The sequence below is a fragment of the Bactrocera tryoni genome, chromosome 3 (assembly GCF_016617805.1).
Source record: "Bactrocera tryoni isolate S06 chromosome 3, CSIRO_BtryS06_freeze2, whole genome shotgun sequence".
Taxonomy (NCBI): domain Eukaryota; kingdom Metazoa; phylum Arthropoda; class Insecta; order Diptera; family Tephritidae; genus Bactrocera; species Bactrocera tryoni.
In genome coordinates, this window is record NC_052501.1 from 65,413,886 (window position 1) to 65,440,246 (window position 26,361).

General features: G+C 36.0%; 1 protein-coding gene across 3 annotated transcripts in view; it reads left to right on the forward strand.

The window, feature by feature from the left end:
• LOC120770916 (calbindin-32) overlaps positions 1 to 26,361 on the forward strand; it is a 250,288-nt gene that overhangs the window by 115,967 nt on the left and 107,960 nt on the right. For all 3 annotated transcript variants that reach the window (XM_040098610.1, XM_040098612.1, XM_040098611.1), the window contains exons 7-8: positions 8,947 to 9,002; positions 12,914 to 12,959. In XM_040098610.1, the coding sequence (XP_039954544.1) occupies positions 8,947 to 9,002; positions 12,914 to 12,959 (102 nt within the window). The remainder of the gene's footprint in view (positions 1 to 8,946; positions 9,003 to 12,913; positions 12,960 to 26,361) is intronic.

Genomic DNA, 26,361 nt, shown 5'->3' on the forward strand with positions numbered 1-26,361 from the left:
TTACTTGCATATCGTCAACTAAAATGCAAAACAACATATTATTAACAAAATCCAAATTGAGCTTTTTATTGCTTATGACTCAATACATCATATTACATATGTACATGTACAGGGTCCGGCACTCGAAGTGTAACCCATTAAAAAAGCCATAACTTCGGTTTGGAAAATTATTTTTATTTATTTTAAAGTACAGAATGTGTGAAAATAATCATAAATTCAGGACCACTTTTGCTCGATATGATCACCTTTTGCCTTAACTATGGCCTTGAAACTGTTAAAAATGGATCGCAAGCTGCCCAAATGTGACTTGCCGGTATTTTGGCCCACTCACGGACAATGGTTTTTTTCAGCATCTCGAGACTGGTGTATTTTTTACTTCGGACTTTGCTCTCCAAAATGGCCCTGAGAGAATAATCCATTGGATTCGCATCTGGTGAATTCGAAAGCCATTCTGTAGTCGTAATGAAGTTTGGAACGTTGTTTTTCAGCATTCTTGGTTCATTCGCGCTTTGTGAGACGGTGCTGAGTCTTGTTGAAACGTCCATGGTTTGCGACTGAAATGTTTGTTTGCCCACGGCGTCAAAGCAGCCTCGAGAACACTTTCCCGATAATATGTCGCATTTACTTTGACGCCAGGCTCGATGAAAACAATTGGAGAGCGCCCATCTGCGGTGACAGCGGCCCAAACTATAATTTGTGGCGGGTGCTGCCTCCTGGTGACCAATCAATGACTTAGATTCTCGTATGAACGATCGGTCAAGTAAACACTATCGTTTTGAGAGTTTACGAATTGCTCAATTGGACAAATTTTATAGTCAGAAAACACAATGTTCGGAATTTGTCCGCTTTCGACCAAGCGAAGCAACAGCTTCGCTCTCTCAAGTCATACTTGTTGCTGCTTCGGTGTGAGATCATGGGCCTTTTAGAACTTGTACGGCTTGACCTTGAGCCCATTTTTCAATATGCGACAGATGCTGCGGTCGGATATTGTCAGTTCTTTAGCCATTTGATTGGCACTTTGTTGTGGATTTCGCGCAAGTCGCTTCTTCACTTTCGGAACCATCTCACGTGAAGTTGCAGTCTTTTGATGACCACCTCCATGGCGTTTTGCGATGCTACCAGTATCATTGTAACGAATGATGGTGCGATAAACAAAAACTTTATTCACATTAAGGTGTTTGAGCTCACGAACCATTGCTGGCTGTGATTTTCCAGCTAAATATAAAGCAATCACACTATTACGTTTGAATTCCATCGCTGTTCGCTTTTGGCAAAACGCTTTTGTACACTTGTGAACAATACTCCGAACTGTCATTCAGCAAATTTATAAACAGCTGATTCCAGTGCGACAGCTGCGGTAACGTTACGTTATAAAGTTTTCTAATTAAGACAGAGATTTTTCAAGGAAGGCTTAAACATATTTCTTAAGAGAGTATAGTCAGTAACGGGTTTTTAAATAGAGATGCTGCAAAAGTAGATCGATGTCGAAAAAACTTGAAAGCGATACGGATTTTGAAAGAAAATTCGTCAATAAGCAAAATATGCGTAATTAGTCAGGCAGCGGTACGCACGTACTCCATGGGTCACCATTGTATTCTGAAAAAATTACGGTTTGGTGGCATCACTGGGCCGTACTTCTTCCGTGATGAGCAAGACTGGCACGTTGCTGTGATAATAGAATATTATTGGCCCGAATTGGATGCTATGATCATGAACAATATGTGGTTTCAACAGGACGGCGCCACAAATTACACAGCAAATGTCACAATCGATTTATTGAACACCAAGTTTGGTGAACGTGTTATCTCACAAAATGGCCCAGTCAATTGCCCGCCTCGGTCGTGCGATTTGACGCCATTATACTATTTCCTGTGGGGCTACGTCAAGTATGTGGTCTATGCCAACAAGCCAGCGACGATTGATGAAATTCGTATGAATATCGAACGTGAAATCGCAGCAGTATCGCCTGCTACTATATACATAAAAACCATTGAAAAGTGGGTTCAGCGTCTGGACTTCGGCAAGCGTGCCCGTGATGGCCATGCAAAGGAAACCGAGTTCCATACATAATGTCATCGAATGAACTTTCACAGGAATAAAGAATTTCATTGATGTCCCAAACTTTTATAGCGCTCTTATTGAAAACCCCGTTATAAATGTGATATTGTGCAGTAGTCGTCAAGTGGAACCAGAATCTAGTATCGCTTTAACGAGTTTTATTGATTGGTATACCAATCACTCTAGGCCCTATGTTTCACCTAGGAACTACAGAAAAATATATATACCAATCACTCACATACTTTCTTCAGTCTCTTTAATTTCTTGTAGGATACGGCTTATCAAATTGTTTCACAATAGCTGATTATTTTTATACCCTGAACAGGGTAGATTAAGTTTGTCACGAAGTTTGTAACACCCAGAAGGAAGAGTCGGAGACCCTTGAAGTATATATATAAATGATCAGTACATTGAGCAGAGTCGATTTAGCCGTGTCCGTCTGTCCGTCCGTCTGTCTGTATATATACGAACTAGTCCCTCAGTTTTTAAGATATCGTTTTGAAACTTTGTAAACGTCATTTTATCTTCAAGAAGCTGCTCATTTATCGGAACTGCCGATATCGGATCACGATAACATATAGCTGCCATACAAACTGAACGATCGGAATCAAGTTCTTGTATGGAAAACTTTCACATTTCACAATGTATCTTCACGAAATTTGGTATATGTTATTTTCTAAAGCAATAATGTAATCTCCGAAGAAAATGTTTAGATCGGTTAACTATAGCATATAGCTTCCATACAAACTGAACACATAGTTACTAACAGAAATGCACCTGTGAAGGGTATTTAACGTTTTTTCTTGTTTTTTACTTTCCTTTTGGATATGTTTTCTTCACGGTGAGTCATAAAACATCCGATAATGATAACAAGTTGACCAGTTATAATAACATGATTACCCTCGGTATCCCAAGGATATGAAGAAATATAAGGAAGAGTACGCTTAGAAGCTTAATTAGGGTTAAGAATGAATATAAATGGCGCAAATGTAAAAAAAGAAATTAAATTGAAATTGATGAGCAATATCGGTATAACTTCTCTGAATACGCAGCAATCGGCTGCAAGCCTTCGGTATTGTTGCGCATTTTTTGCGGCTTTTTTATACCACCCACTGACACAGTGTTGGCAGATAGAAGACCCAAAAACCGCATGCTGGCGGCAACTGGCTTTTGTCATCACACACACACACACACACACACACACACACATAAGCAACACCATAACAAAAAGTGCTTCAGCGCCACTTCAGCTGTCAATGCTAATGATTTACTACGATTTTTTTTACTCCTACCCGCTGACTGTCAGGCTGCATAGGACGGGCAACGCTCGCAGGCGAAAAAAGATATGCAAAGCTGTAGCAGAGAAAAACAATAAAACGACGAAATGAAGCATGAGCGCAAACTTTTTCACAACAAGGCGCATGAATTTCACATTAAAGCGCAAAGCTTGCGCACAGGACTCGCCTAGGCGGCGCATGCAGACGCAAAGTTAGGACAGGAGACCTTGCTAGAGCGCCTGTGGCTAAAGTGTAGCGCAGCTTATCGCCAAAAGTGTTGTATATGTATGTATGTGTGTATGTGTGTAAGTAATTGAACATGTCACACGACCAACCTTATCAGCATTTTAGGCCGATATGCGTATAAAAGTACCCAAAGTGCCATTTTGCTGCGAAGGCAAGGGACAACCGTGCACAGTGCTTCGTGCTTTGTGTTGCGGCCGCCTTTTAGTCTGTTACTAGGCTTTGTCTGTTGGCGTGCTATCATGTGGTTGCGATATCACGCTACCTGTCTAACAAACGAATTGCCTTCCCTCTCCAAGACACTCTTCGTTATGCCTCAATTTCACTCGGCCGCCCTTAACCTTTCTCATTTGCCTTTTCACCGTTAAGCGCCCACAAATAAATGCTGATGCATTTCCATTGACATTAAGTATTTATTTTTGTTTTTTTTTTTACATTGAGGTAGCAATTCTAAAACAAAAGCTCTTACAATAAATGACCTTTGCACGTAGTAAGTCTGCGGAGCGGGTGTGAGTGAGGCAGGTGTGCGGTAAGAGATATCAACTTAGGTTCGCGGCCTATTAACTAGCAGCTTCAATTGTCTGCTAGCGCTTGCGGTTGGTGGGAACAATGTCGGGGAGAATTAAAGTTTTTATGTCGAAAGTTTGGCAATTCCAAAAGTTTTTGAGGCACGTCGAATAATGTAATAAAATATAAATGAAAAGAATAAGGAAGGCTTTGCTTTTGAGTTGTTATACCCAGTGCATATTTTTAAGCTACTCATCGATATTGGTGACATTGAAACAATTTTCGTCTTGATTAAATTGTAGAATTGAATATGAAACCGAAAACTGTGTAACATTTTTTCTACTAAATTGTATATATTGGAGAGCTAGCTTCTTTCCGACAAGTAATAGATTATTGTTTTATGAGATCAGCAGGCTTTGATATCTCAGAGTCCTTCTTTCTCTCTTTCTCATCACTTTGAACCCGATTCAGATTTCGAGACGTCGGCTAATGATATTGACTCGTATTGTTCCGAGTAACAAGAATTTATTATTTTCTTAATAAATATACCCACAGCTATTCTATAGAAGCCCAGGAACAACCTTTGCACCACCTGAGAGAGGTTCGCTATAAAAATAATATGAACAAACATCGTGAGCTGGGAATTCACTGAAATTGTATTCCAATCTAGTAATGCGTTTAAAGTACTCATGCTTATGTTACGTGCATTGGGTAAAAGGTTTGAGGAAAAAGTCTCGTTATCTGTCACATTCTCACATATTCACAGTTCAGTTTTTAGATTTTTTTCAGTTATTCCATTATATTCTTATACTTTGTACTTGATGGCACCAATTTCAGTTTGCCTCCTTTTTGTTGTATTTCGTTAAGTTAGTTTCTTGTTAATTTTTTGTGTTTTGTTTCAACTTTATCGCGAATTTCAAAGTTTGCCTGCCAATCATTTGCTTTTCGTTTTATTAATATGTATTTTTAAGTAGTTGGCTTGTTATCGCCTTTTCGCTTTCTCTGAACCCCTGTCAAAGCGGACGGTTTAACAAGTGGGTATATAAAATTCTGACGCAAAGTTTGCCGTAAGTCTTATTGGACTAATTTGCATTTTTTAATTAAAATTTTTTTAATTCATAATTATTCATATATAACGGGTGATCCAAGTAGGTGTAATTTTTTCAATAGATTTTTTTTGACAGATCACGCGTGAGTCGTGTCCAGCAGTGATATTATTTTTGTTCAGTATTGTTTGGCATTTCATCATGGAAAGACTCACGCATGAATGGTCAACTTCATTATGAACTTTATTATGCAGCAACTCGAACTGACGTATGGAACAACTTGAGACATTTTTACTTTGGGATCGTAAATTGAAAGGGTGCCATAACCAATTTGTGCAAGTACTGGAGCCGCCCGATCTTTCCAAGCGACATCGTTTCGATCTATAAGCTCTTGAAAAGTTCCAAGAAGATCCGAGCCAAATTTTATTCAGCAGTGAGGCCCATTTCTGTATCAATGGGTACCTAAACAAGCTAAATTGCCGTATTTGGGACAAAGAGCAATCTGGAGAGATTCAAGAGCTGCCATTCTATCCAAAAAAAAGCAACGATTTGGTGTGGTTTGTGGGCCGGTGGAATCATCGGTCCATATTTTTTCAAAAAATATGCCAGTAAGAATGTAACCGTCAATGACGAGCGTTATCGCGCCATGATAACCGACTGTTTGATGCCTGAAATCGTGATCTCGGCGACATTTGATTTCAACAAGATGGCGCTAGTTCCTACACATCGCATTAATCAACGGATTTATTGAGAGAATACTTCGGTGAACGGATAATTTTACGTTTTGGGCCGGTCGATTGGTCACCAAGATCGTGGGATATCATACCGTTAGACTTTCCTGTGAGGATAAGTAAAGTTTTAAGTTTATGTTTAAATTTACCAATCGAAATGTTCGAACGAATCATCGAAAATAGGACTCAACGAATGGACCATCCGAGACATATCCGCGACCAACATTTGAAAGACATAATCTTCAAAAACTAGCCCAAAATTATTTCTTTACAACACAGCAATGGAGTAGCAGAAGTGTGTAAGCTCTATAATTGATCGACCCGCACCGCTCGATGAATCGAACTAGATTGGAATCACGGTAATTACCCAAAAGCAAAATAAGCGGATTCCGGTGACTGTATTACGAAAAATTTTGAGGTTAGACATTGTCTGTTGTTGAAATAATTTTTCTAGAACGCCATCTGAAAATATGCTCTTCCTAGTGGGGCATGTCACTATTGTCACTGCGACATTAATTTCTCAAAATGCAGTTTGACATTTTATAATTGATCACAAATGTCACTTTTTGCTAAGTCAGCGAAATTCGGTTAAAACGTAGAAAATACAAAACTCACGTAGAAACATTTTTGATTTACTGTACGTTTGTGCCATACCCCATGTACACCTAAGCACGAAGCTGCGTATAAGAGTACATAGAAAGCGAGATGTCTGCGTAGTGCAGCGACAGTTTGAGTGACAGGACACATGCTTGCATCCTGATTGTTTGTGATGGCGCTCTTGCCACCAAATCAAAGCGTAATTGGATTTGTGCCTTCACTCAATATTTCAAAATAGTAAAAAATAAAAACGAAAAGCCAATGCATTAGATGCATTTCAATTATTTACGACTTAGATTTAAATTCAATGAGCTGTTAAATGCCTAGATCGTATTTATTTGCATGGTATGCTAAAAACACAATTATATATATGTGTGGATGTACTACATATTATTTCTATATATGTATGTATTTGCGAAAGTAAACCACAAACATTAGCAGTTGCCAAACGAAGTACGTAAGAAAAGGCTATCCTTCTTCTTCACCTGTTTTAAAGAGCTATCCCAGTTTTAGTAATAAGTATATGTGTCCGATATATACTATATAATAGTTAGTTTCGGAGTATAGACTCAGTTTTGACTATTATTTTATCTTTGACTATGGCATTAGCTTTTCCTTTCTCCTTGTTCTATAAAATCCTTAAATGTTCTTAACATGATCTTAATGGTCCAGCTGATTTTGAGTTGTAAAAAGTGTAAAAACTTGCTCTACCTACCGCTTCTCTTCTTGGCGCTCTCTACTCTCTTCGGCTTTCTTTTGGTTTCGCTATTTATCATAAGTTACAAACTTAAAATTTGAATAACATAATATGATATGTAACAGTTCAAATAAAAAGTCCCCTTCCTACTATAGGAAAACATATTTCTTTGGCAAAATTCGTTTTTTTTATTCAACATAGTTCTCTACTGATTATAACGACCCTACATTTGTAGCATTTTGTGGCACAATTTGCCGTTTGCCTCAAAATTGACCTCACTTGTGGCAATCACCTCTTCATTCGATGAAAATTTCTTCTCAGTGAGCATTATTTTGTGATGTAAGAACAGGTAATCGTCGGTGGGGGCCAGATTTAAAGAATACGGTGGATGCGGACGTACTTCGAAGCCCGATTCATGGATTTTTGCCATCATTTTCATTGATTTGTGACACGGAGCATTGTCTTAGTGAAAAAGCATTTGCTTTTTCTTCAAATGCGGCCGTTTTCGGCGTACTTCAAACTGTCCAACAACGCTATGTTATAGTCGTTGTTGACGGTCCTTCTTTTTCCGCCATAACCTTGTCAGCCAACTAGTACGTTTTTCCACGCTTTGAAGCGAGTTCATCGTGTGCAGTCCACTCGGATGGCTGTCGATTGGACTTCGGAGTGAAACGATGGATCCATGTTTCAAGCATTGTCACATATATTCGCTTGAATCCAAATCGACGTTGTTTTCGTTCAAAGGGAGTTCGCGGCACAAACTTTGCACAGAGCTTTCTCTTACCCAAAAAAGAAAGCTTCTCTTTACGATCATCCAAAATTATTTTGTGAAAACTCTTTTCATATTCTCGTCGGCAACAACCTGGGCGTCCACTGCGTTTACCGTCTTCAGTGCTCATTTCATCATCCTTGATGGTTGATTTTCTCGGGGCAGTGTCCGGTAACTCATCATCAAGCCAAGTTTTTGCTTAAACTGTATTTTTTTCTTTCAAAAAGCAATTTTTTATCAACACAAACTCACCTTAAACTAACGCAAATACAAACTCATAATCCCTAAAATCACAGCTGATTCACTAAAAAGCTGGGTTAAATCAGCGCACAACCACGCTTGGCGTCACACAGATTTTCCTAATCCACAGCGAATACAATAGACAAAATTATATCTCTCAGGTAGCAACAAAAACAAGTAGCAAAGAGTGACTTGAATTGTATAAGCAACAAAAACTACAATGTGCCCTGCAATCTCATCATAAAACAGTGCGCTGCTTTCAACGCATCAAAAAAGGTGTTTCAAATTACGGGCCATTGTTGTAATTGTAGCAATAGCATAAAGTTTACTTAATTACCATGGGGAATGCTTGAAGTGACCTTAAGGGAGCGCTGGCAGCCAGTCGCTGCTTATGGCGCTGGTGAATGAAGCGAAACGAAGCATAAAGCGGGTTAAACTTTGCATAATTTCAGGCGCTCAAGCGCATAAGTAATGCAGAAATAACGAAAATATTCCGAAGTGCTAAAATACTTGTAGCGCGGTATGCGGCGGCGGGTTTCTGGCGTATCTGTTGTAATTTGAAATGTAAACGCCTGGTCTGCTGCAGCCAAAGTCGAGCTATTGTTTAAGTTAAATGATTGCATAAGTTAAGGAGATACGAACATTAATATTTTCAACAAATTCACTGTGAAATTTACTAATTTGTATTCAGAACTGCGTTTACACGCATTTCTCTGTTTCTACTTTCTCTTGCGATATTTCGTTACTGATTATTTGTTCTTTTTCTTTTTTTCCTTTGCAGTTGCAAGTTTTCGACGCCAACAAGGATGGACGTCTGCAGCTCTCCGAAATGGCCAAGTGAGTAAATATACATTACGGCAAGGTTTCTATTGTATTTTTGTTGTTGCTTGCGTTGCATATAAATACAAAATATTTCAATGGGAAGCGCATTCATTTTGACAAGATGGCGGCAAGTGTAAGGAGTGTTCTGGCTGTGACTGCTTGGAATGATATTGCCCGTTCAGAGTTTGGCGGCTTTTTACTAATTACTTAAATTCGTAATAAATTTTAGATTTGTTGAGTAAATACAAGGTGCGTTCCAAAGTAAACAGGACTTAATAAAAAACAGAACAAATGTTTTTTTTTCGGCAAAATTTATTTTATTTTATTTTCCTGGCCGCCAGTATGTCGGTGCAAGCCTTTTGAATGGCCTCTTCGTCTGAATAACGCTTTCCTTTCATGGGCAAATGAATTTTTCCGAAATACGGGGAGTGGTTAATGGTTAAAATGTGATTTTTGTTCAAATAATCGGTCCTTCGAATGTTGGATTATGAATAATTTTTAGTCGTCAGTCAAGTTGTACCTACCTTTCGTAAGCCCAAATGTTCGGCCAAAATGCAATAAGTCGAAGTTTTGGAGATGTTCAATTCCATTTCCTTGAATTTCAATGATGATTTCGTCTAGTTTCGATAGAATTTCCGGTGATTTTGATTGGCACACATGTTGATCGTCATTTATGTCCTCACGACCACTTTGAAAACGTTGAAACCACTCGTGCACTCTGCCACGGGATAGGCAATCTTCTCCATAAACTTGTTTCATCAATTGAAGTGTTTCGGTAAAAATTTTACCAATTTTAAAACAAAATTTAATGTTGGCTCTTCGTTCGAAGCTCATATTCGTACCGATAACACAAACATACTGACACTTAAAACACAATAACTTCACTTCCAATCAATGAAATGTCATGATTCTCACTGGACAATCGATAAAGAGAGCAGATTCTAATGCACCAGTCGACATATAGATGGCGCCACCAGAGGGCGCTAGATTCAAATTTGGAACGCTCCTTGTAAGTTAACTTTAGTTTAGCATAAAATCTTGTTAAAAATCTTAAAAAGTACATAGAATTTTACTTTGGTCAATTTAGATTTTGAGTTTTTTTCCAATTTGGGCTTCAAAGCTTATTGGAAATAGCTGTGGTCAAAAAAATATTGCTCTATTAAAACAATTATCCAAAACTGAGAGCATGATGCAAAGTAAGGCCGAAGTATAAAAAGAGATATATTGGGTTGAATGCTCGCTCTGCTAAAAACGTAATAAGAAAGAGTAGTTGTGAACAACAAAAAAGGCCACAAAAATATAACTTCATAACAACAATATAAGCGTTCCAAATTAATTAATTTAGATTTTTGAGGATCGGTATATAGCAAAATTTCGGTAAGGAAATTCGAAATTTTCATATTCTTTTACGTGTTAAAATACTTAAAGCCAATTATATTTTTTTATTTAGTTGAAATTGAGAAATTAATGAAATCTCAGAGTATTAATGAACTAATTTTTACCGAAAATGACATGTCTTATGTTTTAATATCCATTAAGCTCCTGTTGAACTATAAAATACTTAGAGACAAAAAGTGGGTCAGTTTCTAAAATACTGTTTTCAAGTTTTCCAAAGTCCTTTTTTATACTCATGCAACATGCTTCTACAGAGTACAATAGTTTTGTTCACCTAAGGGTTCTATGTATGTTTATTCTATAACTAAGCGAGGCTCGTATATACGATATATATATCAGGAAGACGAGAAAAGTGAAATCTATCTAAGTGTCTGTCTGTCCTAATGTTAATGAAACTTGGTGGACATGTTTCTTGACACCATAAGAAGTTTTGTTTTGTAGCTGAGCGTAATTGGACCACTGTAACGTCCACAAAACATCATTAAACGAAAACGTATAAAGAGACCTAACTAAGCCGTAAATTATGATAAAAAACGTAAATGTGGCACAACGATTCATAACCAGGCGGGAAGGTATGAATATCTTAAAAAAATTTTAATTTTACGGCAGATATCTTATAATAGGGTGAAAATTGGTGAAATCAAACGACGGTTTTTTAAAAAGGAGCGCATACTCGGTGTGGGATTCGTGGTGGGAGAGAGACTCCGTCGCATTCACCCCGGTGGATCGTTTAATCCGCCTTAAAGCGCAGCTCTTCAACATATCGCTGATTTGTGCCCACGCACCGACGGACGAGAAAGACGATGTGACCAAAGATGTCTTCTATGAACGCTTGGAGCACACGTATGACAGCTGCCATGAACAAAAATCAAGAAATAGGATGCGGCTGATCGACTGCAGTACTAGAATGCAGCATAGAAAAATTCATCAAGCTACCTGGTTGTCTCCGATTCGAAAAACCACCAATCACATCGATCATGTTATGATAGACGGAAGACACGTATCCACTGTTTTAGACGTGTGTACGCACCGACAACCTAACATTGACTCGGATCACTATTTTGTTGCAACCAAGATGATGTTTTTTTTTAAAACCCCTAGGACCCCAGTGCCTATAGTTAAACTTTTACCGATTTGAAGTTTGGAATGAGTTCTTTCTTGATAATAGTATAACAGAGAGCAAAAAGTAGGCTGAATTGGGTCAATACGGGAAGTATTAAGCCGCCATATGACTAATATAGAAATTGTCGAAGTTTCGGGAGTTTTTATATCTTGTATATAATAACAGTGCATGTGAAGTACCTTAATGAAATCCAGAGAGCAATTTTTTGGCATGTATTAGTGACTAAAATAGATAATAATAGACAATTTTCGCTTCGATTGTAATCCATTCACGATATCGTTGAAGAATGAAATTGAAACCTTTTGCAACATTTTCCAATATTGCCAACTCCTGAAGGTATTTAGCCGGCTGTGAACAGTGCCAGTTGCAGGAGTATAAAATGTTCGGTTACACCCGAAATTTGCTCTTCCTTACTTGTTTACAAATGATATTTGAAGTCAAAAAATTATGGTTAAAATCACAAAACTGCATTTTCTTAGATTTCGGTTCAAAGTTCTTTTTCTTGTTACTAGCATATACCCATTTAGGTGAATCTATCGCAATTGTACGAACACATGAAATTCACAAAAAAAGCTAAAGAAAAATATTCATGTTATCTGATCTTTTCACAACCAAGATGCACTCAAGTTAGTAACAAATTATACGGAGACGAATTTTAAGTAAATACCTTCGTATTATATCGGGTCCATTTTTTCTATAAAATCGCGTATGCAGGTAATGTTCTACGGCTCATTCCAAACAACTTTGCTTATGAGTTTATGAGTCTCAAACAAGTTTTAAGACAGCGATTTTTAAGGCGAAGTTTAAAAAGTCTGAATAATCGGTTGCATGAGAGATATGTGATATAAATAATGAAGAAAACATCAAAATACACCTACGTATTAAATTCATTCGGTTATCTTAAAAACTGACGAACAAACGTCGTAAAAATCGCTGGTTCGAAACCACTTTTAGACCCATAATCTCTTAAGCTGTTCACAATGGTCCGTAGAATTTTATCCGCGAAGTATTCCTCTGTTTTAGCTTCCTGTAAATCAACTCGCTCTAATACATATACTTCGCATGCTTTTCACATCTTACTTACTTGGCTTACTTTCAAACTAATCCCAAATTTTTCTCCTTTCCATCTTCACTGAATATTTCATACCCTTTCTGCATATTTAAATGAAATATGATATCTTCAACTATCTCACCAATCTAATTTCCTTTTCACCAATTCACAAGCACTCACATATTTCCACCTTTCCCAGCACTTGACCTCCTTGCACACATTTCCGGTTCTTCTTAAATCCGAGCGATATTTAACTTGCTACTTTTTGCTTGTTTGCGTGTGTTCTAGTCAATCACCAACCTCTTATATGCTTCCTTTTATCTTCCTATTTGATTTGTTTATTTTCGCTCATTACAGATTGCTTCCGGTAAAAGAGAATTTCCTCTGTCGGCAGGTTTTCAAGGTAAGTGCTGGACTTAAATATACATTTGCGTTTACTTGCGTCCCTTCGAAGCCACTGAACCCTTCTAATTTCAATTACTATCGTTAATACACATACAAAAACCTTTAAATTTATGTATGTATATAGAGAAAGATTTGAAGTAAGCATAAAAATAAAATAAGAAAATGGAAGTCAAAATTAAATTCTTAGGTATACTCATACGATAAATGTATGTATGTACGCATATAAAAATATTGAAAAAATAGTGAGGTATTTTTAGAAAAGCAGCAGTGCAAATGTTGCATGAAATCGTTTCGATAATCAGAGATATGGATTTTGTGTAAATTTAGTTATATAAAAGCTATTTGAGAACATAGCAAAGAGTTTATTTTAAGTAATTGACTGTGATTGTCTAAGCAAATGATATGACTAAGCTTAATTACTTAAGTAAATATTTTAAATATCGTTTTGCTATCATCTCTAATATAATTTAATGACTTCAGTGTTAGCGCAATCTTTTGTTTAAATTTTCTTTTGCAATCATACTTTTTAAGTTTGAGTGCATTGCTGCAAGCATGCTTCCGAAAATTGAACAACAAATAGCTTATTCGCACAGTTTTATCTAAACTCTCCCAACAGCTTACTTTTATATTTATTTTTCTAAAAAACACTATAGATATTTTATTACATTGTGCTTGAAAAATAATATTGTATGCATAGAAGTGAAAATATAATGGAAAAGCGTATAAAATATATTTATTAACAATTATTTAGAAGATTTTAAATTTTAAATGAATTTTAAGGTAGATTATTTCGACCCAAGCACATCCTTCGTAATATAGCGTAGAGGTTCAGATTTATCCTCATAATATTATTATATAGTAGTTATCATATGAAACGTACATAATATCTGAAAAAGAGGATGTAATACCATGTTCAGACCGACACTTAATCACACGATTTCGGCTGTTGAATGGATTATCCCACTAATCTTAACAATTTATCAAGATTTCGCCATACAAAAATGTCAGTTCCAAATCACTTCATTGAAATGATTTCAAACTGATCCACGCTAAATCTCTCTGTGCGACTCTGATTTTGCGCAATCTACTTGCCAACACTGGAAATCTGTTACATTATCACAGCTGATTTAGACACTACAAAGGAGGAAAAACGTAAACAAACAAATTTTTTTTAAAGCAATGAATTTAATTTCACCTGAAAATCGACTTAACAAATGAAAAAATGCATCCATTATTTCTATTATTTGGAAAATATTAAAAAAAGACGGCTTTTATTTGAAAATACTATATGACAATCTTTCCTTTTGATAAATATTAAGCGATGTGAATTCTTGAATGACAATAACAGCTGTTTTTTGATCTTTCTAACGGCAGTGAGAACACTCTTGGGTTATGAAATGTAATCTAATCTTTTAAATTTTCGGTCTGAACATGGTATAAGCTTCAAACAGCAGTAATTAGTAATCTTGTTCTTATTTGGTGTGCAACTACGCTACACTATAACTTTACATATTCCACTTGCGCCAGAATGTAGGCTACGTTTCATTCAATGTATGTAACTGATGCTAAGTATAAAGTGAACGTTTCTAACTAAAGTCGTGGCTGGTTGCCTTTTCTTATTTAAGCATTTCTGAACTAAATAGTAATAAAATATGCATGTAACGCGCATCAGCTGATTATTTACACTCATTTAAGGGTATAAATTCACATACAGTGTCACATATGTTCCTATCAAGAATCGAAAAAGATAGAAAGTGTATTCTTGTTAAGCTCTTTATATCGATTGCTATATACTTAAATATATATAATTTAATATACAATTATTTATTTCATCTATTCTATCATCTGGCATATACTTTTGCGATATGCCTTTCGTTTGCTAATCTTTTAATGTCTATGAAATATTTCTAATTCTTAGGAAAGTTTTCTTCTCTGCAACTTATTGGCAAAAGTTGCCTACATTTGTGACATTGATAGACACAAGCTTTGTGAGATATTTTTCATTAAACCGAATACTTCTTAAAAATAAGTAACAAAATATGCCAATGTGCTTTGGAGAAAATTTCCGCCCAAGTTTCTGTTGCATTTCAATGAAGAAAGTTGCTGATAGTAGCGAAAACTTTCACAGACCGAAAGCTCGAATTCATATACTTGTATATATAAATTTGCTAAGCTTGTGTGGTTTCACATTGTCGAAAGTGGCTACTTTTTAATGTTTTTCTGGGATACTATGGCAAACAATTTTTTTTTTAATTTTTTTAATTTTTATTTCGAAGGCGTGCAAACAAATTTGAACAATAAACATTTTATTTGAAATAAGAATAAAACTTAGCGTCCTTCTCAATGAAATATAATTAAATATACTGTCCACTAAGACAGTATTCTATAAAAAAGCAAATATAGAAATCAAAATCAAAATATTCAGAAAGAAAAAAACACGAAAAGGTCGGCAATGAAAGTGTGTAAAAGAAAGAAAAAAATAATTGAAATGAATAATAAAATGTGTTTCATTAAAAATAAAGGTGAAAATATAAACTGCATGAAGTACACTCCACATAAATATAATAATGCAAATGTCAAACAAGTCGGAAAAGGGTCAAAGACAAAGCCAAAAAGGCAAGAAGAATGCAAATGAATAAATTTAGGTTGGAAAGGGTCAAAAGAAAAATGAAAAAAAAGAAAAGAGGAAGCTTAGAGTTTTGAAGAGTTCAAATAAATTTTACAATCGTGATGTCATATAATTCAACAACTTTACTTCAAAGGAAAAATATTTTGAGAACGGCAGTTATATGTACATATAAGGGAATATGATTTGTTTTAAATTTCACTTTATTATATTTTCATAATTATATTTTTTTTGGTATTTTGGAGTGATTGTATTTAACAATCAACCATATAACACAATTTTAAATTACATGGGATTCTGTTTCTTTCCTGTGTACAAACCAAGAAGCAATTAAAATAACGGAGTAAAGCCTGATGCCTTTCAAGTATGCCACATTTTGACCAAAAATTGTGTAAATGAATATTGGTCAATATATGAGATGTATAATTGAAACTTGGAGAGAATACATTACTGATAATAGAAACTGTGCATCACTAGCCTCTATATACCTAATAATAGGTTGTCAAAAAATCTTGCGGTATTTTCGCTAGTTGGCGCTGAAAGCGCGTAGTTCTAGTTTTATTCGTCGCATCGGGTCATGCTATACCTTTTTGGAAAGCTCATTTCACGCGCTAACACGTGTTTGATTGATTGTCGTTTCTTTTAAGTCGTTCGGGAGTTATAGCGTCGCAAACATTGAGCAAAATAAAGAGAAAATACGGCATATTTTACAGTACTACTACGATAAAGGCAAAAATGCATCTGAAGCCGCCAATAAAATTTGTGCAGTTTATGGACCCGTTACAGTTTCCATATCCACCACACAACGATGGTTTCAACGTTTTCGTTCTGGTGTAGAGGTGGTCGAAGATGCGCCACGCTAAAATCGCTGAATCGGTCGAAAGAGACCGGCATATTAGCAGCGATAGCATCGGTCAAGAGCTGGGCATGATTCATCAAAAATTCATTTCAATTTCAATTTCAATAAAAAAAAAAATTCAATAAAAATACCGCAAGACTTCTTTGACAACCCATTCTAAAGATTTTCGAACTTCCGGGTGACTTCATACCGCATATATCGGCCAATATCTGAGTTTTTTGCACGACAATGACGTCGAGCAAGGGTATGTGCTCAAAAGTAACCGGCTATCTCTCAGACTTTACTCGCTTCCTCGCTGCACGGAACTTAACACTCTCCACCACTAAATCCATAGCGACCATATTCACAAACTGGACGAAGAAGTACAGACTGTACCTTAATATTGCAGTCGATGGCGTTAAGACTCTGACTGTCAATAACTCTAAAATTGTAGGTATTACTTTCGACAGTCTGTGCCCCTTCACTTCCAATACGATCGCGATTATCGCTACAGAGCCGCAACAAAATCCTGAAGTCGCTAGCCGGCAGGCCGCGTGGGACAAAGAAACGTTGCTGGCAACATACAAAGCCATCGGCCGACCGGTTCTTAACTATGCCGCACCAGTATGGTCGCCTGGTTGTAGTGAAACGCAGACGATAAAGCTCCAAACTTCTCAGAACACTGCACTCCGTACTCTGGGCAGGATGCCTCGGGTGAAAATTCCTTCTTTTCCACACTACTAAAAGGCCTATATACTTGAAAATATTACGTCGGCTTTAATTCTTAAAAGTTGCAAGGCTATGAAATAATTGGTTATACCCGAACTTAGCCGTTCCTTATTTGTTTCATTTTAAATATGGTGCTGTCATACCACAGCGCACAGGTTGGTCGTATTTGTGTTTAATTTGAAGATGAATAGTTTGTGCTAAAAGAGTGTCGGAAAGTCGCCATATTTCAAAAATAATATTTATGCTCCAAATTAGCGAAATATGATTTGGTCTGGGTTCTCATACTTACTCCAAACAAGTGCGGAAACTTTCAGCTGTCAGCTTTCCACATCGTGCTTCAATACCATTACTTCCCAATTTATTTGCAAACGAATCATGTAATTTCCAACTGCATTGGCGCAAAAAAATTCCACATTCCTAATCTCTTCACTATTAACACTTCCTTAATTTGAAAATTTATTAGCTTTTTATACACACCAAGCCATACATCACATCACACGCTATACACGATAAACACACAGCATGCTTGACTCGATTTTGCTAAGCTGTAAAAGCACTTAGCCGCCAGCGAAAGCTGACCAACAATTTTAACCCTCTTCGCTCGCGCCCATACACTCAGTGTCCTTTCTATTTACCATTTATTTTTTGTTGCTGTGTACTTTTAAAATTTAGAGTGTCTTTCCTACACTTGACCTGTGCTGTTAGCTTACAGTTAAGCGCTATTTGAGAGAGACAAAAAAAAGGAAACACGGAAATACAGAAAAACGGGCGGGCAATAAATTTGATATACACAAGACAGTGGTTTTCCATTAGTGTGTTGCCAGCCAGTGTTACCCATTTCGCATAACGTACATGACCATTAAATTTTATTTCAATTTGCTGCGCAGCGCTGCTGGTGAAAGTTCGCTAAACTCGACTTTACAATTTCACTACTTTAACGGTAAGAGTGTTATTAAATTTTTTACGTTTCCACATCGTCAATATAGCAATTATTCATGCATACTTTGGACTATTCGTGCTTTCACTTCACATTCGTTTTACTACAAGCACAGGAAAACGTAGCATACATTCAGGCTACCGTACACTGTGCATTACAACTTTACGCAAATTTTTGCAATTATAATGAATTTTATGCGCAATGCGGAACTTTTTTTCCTCTACTTCAATACGCTTTGCAGCGTTTTTGCGTTTTTCATACGCATATGCTTACGGTTTTTAACAGCTGTTAAGCGTTGCAATAAAGGGAATTATTGAATGCCATTATAGTTGAACTTTTTTATGGAAATTATACGTTAAGGCACGTAATGGAGTAGGCAAATGTGCATAATATACATATTTAGTATGTGTGTGTCTATTTGTGTAATTTGCAATTATATGTGTTGGTTATGGAGAATACAGCAATTAAGTTGTAAAGGCGTGATACAGCTTAAGTGGTTGTTAGTAATGTTCATATGTGGGAGGTAATTTTGAAGTTTGACTTTAGTCAAGCAGAGTTATATAAAAGGTACTTCTTGTTTGGTTAGTGCAATAATTCTGTAAATTCTGTTATTTTAATTAAAGATAATAAAATTATACGAGAAAAGTTTACTGTGAAATAAAATCATTTTTATAATTTTATCAAAAATTAATGGTTGATTTTATAGGCAGAAAAAAGTGGGTGGACATATAATTTTCGTAGAAATTTTATATTTTTTTGAAGTATAATAATTTTTAGCTGTGCATCTTTTATAAGATTCCAGATCGTTTTAACATATTTAATTAAGCAGCAGTAAATTCCTAAACTCAAGCTTTTAAGGGGTTACATGGATTTCATCATAGTTTTCGAAAAATTTTTTCTCATATAAAAAAAGATATATTTTATAAGAAATTTTTATTTTTACAAACAAACACTATTATTTAAAAAATTCTAAAATTTTTGAAAATATATTTTCAACTCGGCCATTATGACGCCATTTTCGGTGACCCCTCGCAAAAAAGATGCACCTGCGTTCGCAGGATAACTCCTCACAGGATCATCTAAAGAGAAAAAAATACGTGTTTTAGTTAAAACTTTAACTTTAAGAACTTGGACGAAGGAAGAAAAAAAACTGAAAATTGAATTTTTGGCAGACATTTTTACAAAAAAATTAAAATTTCAGTGAAAATTTCGTGACATTGTTTTTTAAATAGTTGTAATCGAAAAAAAATCCTTCGGCCAGGTCTTTAAGAACTATATCCCGAACACCTGTATAAAACTACATAAAAATCGGTTAATTAGTTCTCGAGAAATCTTGCCAACCGATTTCAAAAGCACAGCTTCGGGAAAAACGCGTTGAAAACCGCCACACTTATCCTAACTAGCCTCGAGCGCTCAAGTTCTCAAGGCTGTAATTCCAAAATTATTGCCCCAATCAACTTGAAAATTTAGGACAATATTCTAGAAGTATTGCAGAATTTAATAAGATAATAAAAAAAATCGATTATTTGAAACTCGTAAACTCATGTAACCCCTTAATAGCGGTTTCTGGTTAGGCGACATACGGACTTATATCTTTGAAATTTTTTTTGAAAGGAACTACTGTACATCGTTTTGCTTTTTATTCTTTATCTTTCTGTTTCGTTCGAATTAGCTTAAAGTGCAAGCCTGCCAGTATGAGGAAAGCAATGACGGAAATCATTTCTTTTAAATGTTTAGTTTTCAATTTAAAATGTACGAAATCAATATTCGGGACTCTACTCGCAAAATTATGCTGCACACAACGAACTGAATCCTTAGAAATTGGACGTAGTTGGCCGATTTTATGTAATGGTGACAATACAGCTCTTGACAATTATATCGAGATCACTTTTATCACAACTGCGTAACCTTGCATGTTCTAAGCAACTTACTTCGAATATGGATGGTACAGAAATTCTATAGTCCTTTTAGTTCCTTTGGAAACTAATTTTCTTATGTTTACAGTAGTATTCGTATCAAACATTTAAGGGGTTATATCTATACAGTTAGAAGGCCAAGAAAAAGCTAATTTTCTAGAATCATTTATTAAATTTATTGATCCAAAAATGTGTACACATATTATGATATCTTTTAACTGTATTTTGAGATTTAATATTAGAAAAAATTGTTGTTTGGAAAGTAACCACAGCTGATCTCGGGAGCTCCTCTCAATAAAGACGTTTTGCGGTGACCATATATCTATATATTTGAACTGGTTCCACTGAAATTAAAAACCAAACAGATTTTGTTGAAGTAATGTTAAATCTTGTAATTAATCGAAGGAATAAGCAAACAAAATTTTTCTTCTAAAAAAAAAAAAATCGAATTTTGATCAAAATTTCGGCCTTAAATTGTTCATAAAAAAATTATCGGTGAGAAAAAATCTTCAATTAATTACTAAAATAATATTTAAGAAGCTTTTGTTAAAATTTGAGACTAATCAGTTTAGCCGTTTTCGAGTAATGTTGGTCACCGACCTTGAAAACATCATTTTGAGAAAAGCGCGTTTAAAATTTGGCCTTGTACTTCCAATCACTCTGAAAGACCTTTTAAAATTTGCGTGTAACTTCGAAAATATTTACCGGCACGATATAAAATTTTGTGTGGGTATTCTTAAATACTTGTACATAAAGAAAATAAATTAGAAATTAAAATTCGATATTTTGAAAATTCTAACCACTAAGGGGTTATACTTAAAGCATGTGCTTTAGTCTTCATCTGGTGAGATGTCCATCGCGATCCTTTTTCAATAAGAGTTTTTTTAAAACCAAACCCATTCAAAGAATTTAATTATAAAGTTTATGTCACTAACAACCAGAGAATATTCGAGAACTTAAAATTTTGCACTCCAAAACCAACAAAAGGTGCTTTGAATGTGAAAAACATGTCCATCAGCCAATAAAATGTTCTCAGGCGTGTAGTCATGCCTTATAAAGGTGTAGCAATGCATTGAAGTGAATTTAATTTGCAATACGGCGAATGTGCAACACATGAGGAATATATGCAAGAACATTGAGCGCATAAAAAAATTACGTGTGTTTCTTGGGAATGCCATTTTTCAATTTAAAAGTATTTGCCCGAGTTACTGCAAGTGCGCCATCTGAGCATGCCATGCAATTTACCGGCGTTGTTTTTGTTTTGCACAATAAAGCTATAACGGTACACAATTAATTCTACTACAGCAAATGTGTGCACTTTCCATTAACAGCGAATTTTCTGCAAAATTAAAGCAGATATTTTTAATGCTCACACACTGCTGGCCTCAGCCGGCTCCGCAACACTAACACTTGGAAGCAGATTACAGGCACACAAACAGCGCTACATGTACGTGCATATTACTGTACAATCTGCCTGATGCTGAAAGCAGTTGTCGGCTGTGTGCTGGCGCACAGGCATGGCCAAAGTTGAAGCGGAAGTGGAGAACACGCTCGCCGCTAACACTGCAAAATGAAGATTTATACGCCACTGTCAACAGTACAATTATTTTTAATATCCTGCTTGCAAGTGATGCGCAACAAAAAAAAAAAGAGGAAAAACGCTGTAGCATTAACAACATGGGCAACAACAACAACAAAATGAAGTATATGGCAACAACAAAGCGCACGAAACAGCGGGCGCAACTTAATTTGCACATCCGTTCATTGAGCGGAAATTTGTGTGAATGCGCTTGTGTGTATATACTTTGCACGTGTATATGTAAATGAGTAAGTGTGCGTATTAAACTTCCTGCGTTGAGATTAACTCTTGTACAGTATTTTATGTCCTTACCCTTTCACGTACATTTGTCCGTTTGCTTGTGTATGCGTGTGCTTTGTCGTTTCACTTAACTTTCACTTGGCTTTCGCATGGCCCAATTCATTTTATGTAAGCTTCTACGCCTTTTCTGCTTGGCACTTCACAGTTCGCGGTTGAAATTGTCTTCTTAGTGCGCTGCTGTTTGTTTGGCAGCTCTTATCTGTGCGCACTCACTGTGAAGTTGATTACTCGGGCGGTGTTGCCAAAAAAAATATGCGGCTTCGGCGGATTTCAGTTTGTTTTACATTCGGTTCCATAGTAGAAATTGAACCGTTTAGCTACACGCCTAGAACGCCTTTTTATTTTATTTTACAACTTTATAATTTTCGTTCTAAAGATATATAAAGTCGTTTTATAATGTACATTACTACATTGGAGAACATATATTTGGGGACAACAGGATTTCTTTGGCTATCAAGTTTGGTTTTTATAAGCACATGATTATATATATATATATATATATATAAAAAGATGGAGTTGTCAAAAAAGTCTTGCGGTATTGTTATTGAATTTTTTTTTATATTGAAATTGAAATGAATTTTTGATGACTCATGCCCAGGTCTTGACGGATGCTACGGCTGCTAGTATGCCGGTCGCTTTCGACCAATTCAGCGATTTTATCGCAATTTTCGACGACAGACCTTCCGGAGCGTGGCGCATCTTCAACCACCTCTACACCAGACGATTGCGGTGGAAATGGAAACCGGGTCCATAAACTGCGCAAATTTTATTGGCGGCTTGAGATGAATTTTTGCCTTTATCGTAGTAGTACTGTAAAATATGCCGTATTTTTCTCTTTATTTTGCTCCATGTTTGCGACGCTATAACTCACGAACGACTTAAAAGAAACGACAATCATTCAAACGCGTGTTAGCGCGTGAAATGAGCTTTCCAAAAAGGTATAGCATGACCCGATGCGACGAATAAAACTAGAACTACGCGCTTTCAGCACCAACTAGCGAAAATACCGCAAGACTTTTTTGACAACTATTTAATATGTATGGACTTATAAAGTAAATTTTCACACTCTAGAAAGATTATAAATTATCTGGTTAAGTATTTTGATGATAAAATTAGTAGTAAAAGGTGATCCATTTCGAGGTTCCCTACTTAAAAAAAAAAACACGTAAGCTTCAAATTTAATGGGGAATGTTCATTATCATTTGAAATAACATTCTTAGGTATTCATTTTTTGAACATTATCTCTTTCAAATGTTGGTCGCTGCTACGTCTCAGATGGTCCATTCATTTAGTGAAATTTCCGACGACTCGTTCAAGCATTTCGACTGGTAACTGGCGAATGACACGCGTGATGTTTTGCTCTAAGGCCTGAATTGAAGCGTGATTGTCCGCTCAAGACCTGAGACTTTACATATCCCCACAGGAAAAAGTCTAACGGTGTGATATCACACGGTCTTGGTGACCAATCGATTTCTCACCGAAGTGTTCTCTCAACAAACCAATTAATTGAGGCGGTGTGTGGGAAGTGACGTCGTCTCGTTCAAACCAAATGTCTCTAAGATCACGAGCTTCAATTTCAGGAATCAAATGGGCGGTTATGATAACGGTCACCGTTGACGGTTACGTTTCCAGCGGCATCATTCCTGAAGAAATACGGATCGATGATTCCACTGACCCACAAACCACATCAAACCGTTGTTTTTTCTGGATGAAATGGCAGCTCTTGAATCTCTGCAGGTTGCTCTTCGTCCCAAATACGTCAAAAATGTCAAAAATGTTTGGTTACATATGCAATGAGCCAGAAATGTGCCTTATCGCTGAACAAAATTTGGCTCGAAAACATCGGATCTTCTTGGAACTTTTCAAGAACACATAGAAGTTAGTGATGTCGCTTGGGAAGCTCGAGTGGCTTCAGCGCTTGCACAAGCTGTATTTCGCACGTTTCCAATTTACGATTTCGATGTAAAATGCGCCCCAAGTCGTTCCATGCCTCAGCCCGAGTTGCTGCGAACGCCGCCGGCTGCTATATTTTCTTCACTGCGTGCTAAATGTGGTCTATTCGGTCCGATATTATCAAAAAATGAAATCTGATTCTCAAGTTGATGATGGTGTTGCGAATAGCGCGCTCAGTAGGCCGATTATGTTGATCATAAGTTGGGCGAAGTGCACGAAACACACTCTTTACAGAATGTGAATTTTCGTAATAAAGTTGAACGATTTGCAAACGTTATTCATTCGTAAGTCTATCCATGCAAAACAATACTGAGCAAAAATAACATGACAGCTTGAAACGACTCCCGAGTGATCTGTCAAAGAAAGGCTATTTAAAAGGTACCTCTACTTGGATCCCCCGTTATATATTTATCTACTTATTAGTACTTCATTAGATACTGAACAGAGTTTATTAATTTTGCCAAGAAATATGTAACACTCTGAAGGAAACTCGTAATCCTATATTATGTAGTATACATTAGAGTGTGTCATTCTGAGGCAACGTTTTTTTTAACTGAAAAACAGGCTAAAACCTTTCGAAAATGTGAAAAAGAAAGTCACTCAAAAGATGAGCTCTTAATATTAATATTAAGAGGTGACTATTTCAAATTTTCTGTTTTCCATATAAATTACATGGAAAAAAAAATTATTTTTTTTTGTGGTGGTTATTGTGCGGAGGTTATTATATGTGCACGCGATGGCTGCCAGTAGGGATGGTAAACTCGATTCCGATTCTACTCGAAAATCGAGTTTTCTCGTAAAATAATCGATTTTTCGGAATCGATCTTCAGTAGTCGAAGTCGATTAAGAATCGATTCTTGACATTCGAAAAATCGATTATTTTACTACACTAAAGGAATACACTATGATTCCTTTGGTCTCCCCGCCTGTATATAAATGAACTAATCACTGAGTTTTTGAGATATGGATCGCAAATTTTGCACACGTTTTTTTGTCAGCAAGAAGCTGCTTATTTTTCGTAACTACCAATATCATTAAGCTATAAAAATTGACCAAGCTCAATCTAGTCCATGTATGGAAAGCTTTTAATTTGACAAGATAGTTTCACAAAGGTCGACATGTATTATTATTCAAAGCAATATCTAAACAATCAGATCGGAGGACTATAGGTTATTGCTGTCATACAAACTAACCGATTAAAAACAAGTTTTTGTATGAAAATTTCTTTTTATTTGTGAATCATATTACATTTTCGGTACAACCAAAGTTAACTTTTGTTGTTATATCTTTCTTTTACTAAATCTCCATTGCTGTCAAAGCTAAAATAATTCCCACAAATTGCCAAGCTTTTAGACTTTATATTTGCCAATAAAACTAATATTCAATCAACAAAGTTTTAAAATCACCCAAATGCTTATTTGAACAATATCGAAGTATCCATTTATTTGAGTATAACGGCATTTATTTGCACATTGTCGACACCCTCATGATGCTAGTATGTGCGAACGGGTTTCTGCATGCATGTGTGGGTGTAAGTAAATTTACGCTTGCAACGCCACACACAATGATATTCGCTGCTTCTCACATTCACTGAAATTCGTGTGCAGCTGTTGATCACTCTTTATGGCCATATTCGCAATCGTCTTATTGCATTCACATCAACCAAAATGCTATGAAGTGGAAAACAGAAATCGTGTTCTGGCATTGTTTTACTGATTTTAAATTTATTTCATACATTTCGGTGTAGATGCTGGAGCTTTGGTTAGTCTGTTATAAACGGCAACTTCAATTATTATATTTTTAGAAAATGAGTTAAAATAATTGCCCCTATTATCACCATCATTATATCCATTATCTATCTTTTACATTATATCATTGTATTGGACAATGTGATATTTGTCCGATTTTTGGCTTAAGTTGGATAGTTGGAAACTGAGTCGTTAGACTTTTCTACTCGATTCAGAAATAAAGTTGATCAAAAATCGCTTCTTTACGAATAAATAATAGAACAAAAATGTTTAAGTAATTTTTTGAGATCCCATAGAATCACACAGTCAGTTGTCTCTGCATGCCCATTTCTGTACAGTATTTACAGTCTTTGCCAGAACACTACTTCTCACCTCACATCAAAAAACCAAACCACGAATTCAAACCAACGTAGGATAATAGCGGAATAGACAAGGTAGCCTTGGAATCCACTTAGCTTGAAGGTAATAAAGCACACTCTCAACAACCACGAACTGTGAGAGTCTTAAGAATATTATCTTTATAGGAATATTAATTAAATGTTCATATGCTTATAACGGCGGATAAGATTACTTAACTAGATCCGTTGGTTGGCGTTAGGGTCAGAGTAGAAAAAGACAATCAAATGAGCATTTAAGTGGGTTCCAATGTGAGTTGTCGACAACACTAACCTAATCATTTTAATGAAGGAATCGTTTTCGCACAGGAAAATATACACTTAAATTGGGAATGTTATATCGCTTTTGCAGCAAACAATTAATACCAAAAAACAGAGG